The sequence below is a fragment of the Gavialis gangeticus genome, unplaced genomic scaffold, assembly GCF_001723915.1.
Source record: "Gavialis gangeticus isolate Ggan-Ray unplaced genomic scaffold, GavGan_comp1, whole genome shotgun sequence".
NCBI classification, from domain to species: Eukaryota; Metazoa; Chordata; order Crocodylia; family Gavialidae; genus Gavialis; species Gavialis gangeticus.
This window is the reverse complement of record NW_017729022.1, coordinates 161,344,892-161,347,311: the sequence shown is the minus strand read 5'-3', so window position 1 is coordinate 161,347,311 and position 2,420 is coordinate 161,344,892. Positions and strand designations below refer to the sequence as shown.

General features: G+C 51.4%; 1 protein-coding gene across 1 annotated transcript in view; it reads left to right on the top strand.

Annotated features, from left to right (window-relative positions):
• Positions 1–259: 259 nt before the first annotated feature.
• The window catches only part of NEK2 (NIMA related kinase 2), a 9,623-nt gene continuing 7,462 nt past the window's right edge, over positions 260–2,420 (top strand). The window contains exons 1-3 of the mRNA XM_019516423.1: positions 260–405; positions 938–1,155; positions 1,597–1,837. Of these exons, the coding sequence (XP_019371968.1) occupies positions 310–405; positions 938–1,155; positions 1,597–1,837 (555 nt within the window). The 5' untranslated portion in view covers positions 260–309. The remainder of the gene's footprint in view (positions 406–937; positions 1,156–1,596; positions 1,838–2,420) is intronic.

Here is a 2,420-nt window from a genome sequence, read left to right as displayed (position 1 = left end):
GCCACCAAGCGCGCGTGCTTGTGTGCGGTGGGGTTTGAGACGGTTGGGGCCTCTCAGCCGTTGGAGGGGTGGGGCAGCTTGTTCCCTGGGGGGGCGGAGACCCCCGCGGCTCCCGCCTCGCAAAGCGGCGGTTGCCGGGCACCAGCAACTGCAGTTCGCGTCCTCTGTTTGCTTCCGGCGGCGCAGCCAATGGCAGGGAGGGCCGGCCTGGGCGGGGCTTCGGCGCCGGCCAATGGGCGCCGGGGGCGGCGCGTTTGAAACCTGCAGGCAGCGCTGCGAGCGCTGCGGCGGGTGCGGGTTAGGGGCGCCATGCCGAGCCGGCCCGAGGACTACGAGGTACTGCTCACCATTGGCGCTGGCTCCTATGGCAAGTGCCAGAAGGTGCGGCGCCGCGCAGACGCCAAGGTACCTGCCCGGGACCGTGACATCACGCGGGGCGGGGACGGGGTTTGCGTTGGCAAGCCCGTCTTGGGGGGCTGGGAAGGCGGGGCCAGCCCCGCGCTTGCGCAGAGAAGTCTCCCCCGCTTGAATGGACTAACTGCGCCTAGAACCCACCTAGCACTTGAAACGTCACGTGGTGAAATGACGCAGCTCAGCGGTGCTTCCCTCCCTTCAGTGGCTTGGAACAGCTGATGCCTTTCACTGGGGCCTGCGGGTACACGTGTGTCTATCCATATGTGTATGTATACGCACATCACCCCTTGTCCTGCCCTTGCTAGTGCAGAGTAAGGGGCTGTGAGGTCTGCACTTGTTTCTGCATTATCAGTATTTGATGTTAATCCCTGCTGTCAGATGTGGGGATCTTTCTTTCAGCCAATGGCATGTGGCTCTTGGAGCTCAGCCAGCTGTTTGTGTGGGTTTGCCTAGTGGCTTTATGGCTGTCCCCAGTCAGGGCATTAGGGACTTGTCAGCTAGGCCTTGGTGACTTCTCTTTCAGGTTTTGGTTTGGAAGGAGCTTGACTATGGCTCCATGACAGAAATGGAGAAGCAGATGCTGGTCTCGGAAGTGAATCTGCTCCGTGAGCTGAAACACCCTAACATTGTTCGGTATTACGATCGCATTGTTGACAGGACCAACACAACACTGTACATAGTGATGGAATATTGTGAAGGTGGTGACCTTGCCAGCCTGATTGCAAGATGTACCAAGGAAAGGCATGTAATATCCGTTTGTGAGACTTACTGACCTGGATGCGATCATGGGCATTTAACAGGCAAAACAAAATGTATCTCCTGTTAAACTGCTAGAAGCTTCAGGCATGTAATCTGGGCCTGGCCAGTCTTTCCATGTGGAATAAGTTTGTTAGGGGGAGGAATTCAGGAGCTACCTCTTGTTGGAAGGGCATAACTTGAATTACTCTAAAAATAAATAAATAAAGGCACAAGACGGGGTGTCAGTGCAGAGCTGGGAGGCTGCTGACAATGGGCATGTCCATTGGGGTCCAAGGGCCCTGAACTCTGCCACAGGTCCTGCCCTTCAACTTCCAGTAGTCTGCCAGACTAACCTGGCATCCTATTATTTCTAATCTGTTGGTATTTAGTAGGCCTGTATAACCTGATAACTATAACTGATAAATGACTTGCTCACCTTTTCAGATACTATTTGGAAGAAAAATTTATTCTCCGTGTGTTGACTCAGTTGACCCTGGCCTTGAAGGAATGTCACAGACGAAGTGATGGTGGGGTCACTGTATTACACCGGGACCTCAAGCCAGCAAATGTCTTTCTAGATGGCATGCAGAATGTTAAACTTGGAGACTTTGGACTAGCTAGAATATTACACCATGATACAAGTTTTGCAAAAACATTTGTTGGGACTCCATATTATATGTCTCCAGTAAGTGCTCCTGGTTTCTACATCTCGTTCTTTTTTGATAAGTTCTCCTGAACGTCCTGGTTGTCTTAAAGGAAATCCTAGATAAATCTTAACTTATTGGAGGCAGCTTGCTGCTTTATTTTTTTTTTTTTTGTTCCTTCTTTTCTTTTTAAGAAAAGTGAGGACGCTTTAAAAAACTTTACAGTAGTTTAGTTTGTAACAATTCTATATTATGTCAGAGTAGAAATGGAAGCTTCAAGTATACTGTGCCTGACGGTACAAATCCATACACTTTGAGAACTAAAATGCCAGTAGTCATGGGTGTAGCAGTACAGTTCCTGGTGTTGGATTTCTATACCATGCATCCTTTGTCTAGAGCAGTTGTCAAACATGGCTCGTAGAGTGCTGAACTTTAGCCTACAGAACCATTTTCCCTGGTTTCTAGGGCCCCCCAAAGGGGTGGTGGTAGAGCCTACAGCGGAACTCGGTCCCTGCTGCTGAAGATTGTCCCCCAATGGTGCCCCATAGCCCTGAAGACAGCTGTGCTGACCCAGTATTGCTTGCCCCACTGCCACTTGCCCTGGCACTCCTGAGTCTGGCCTGC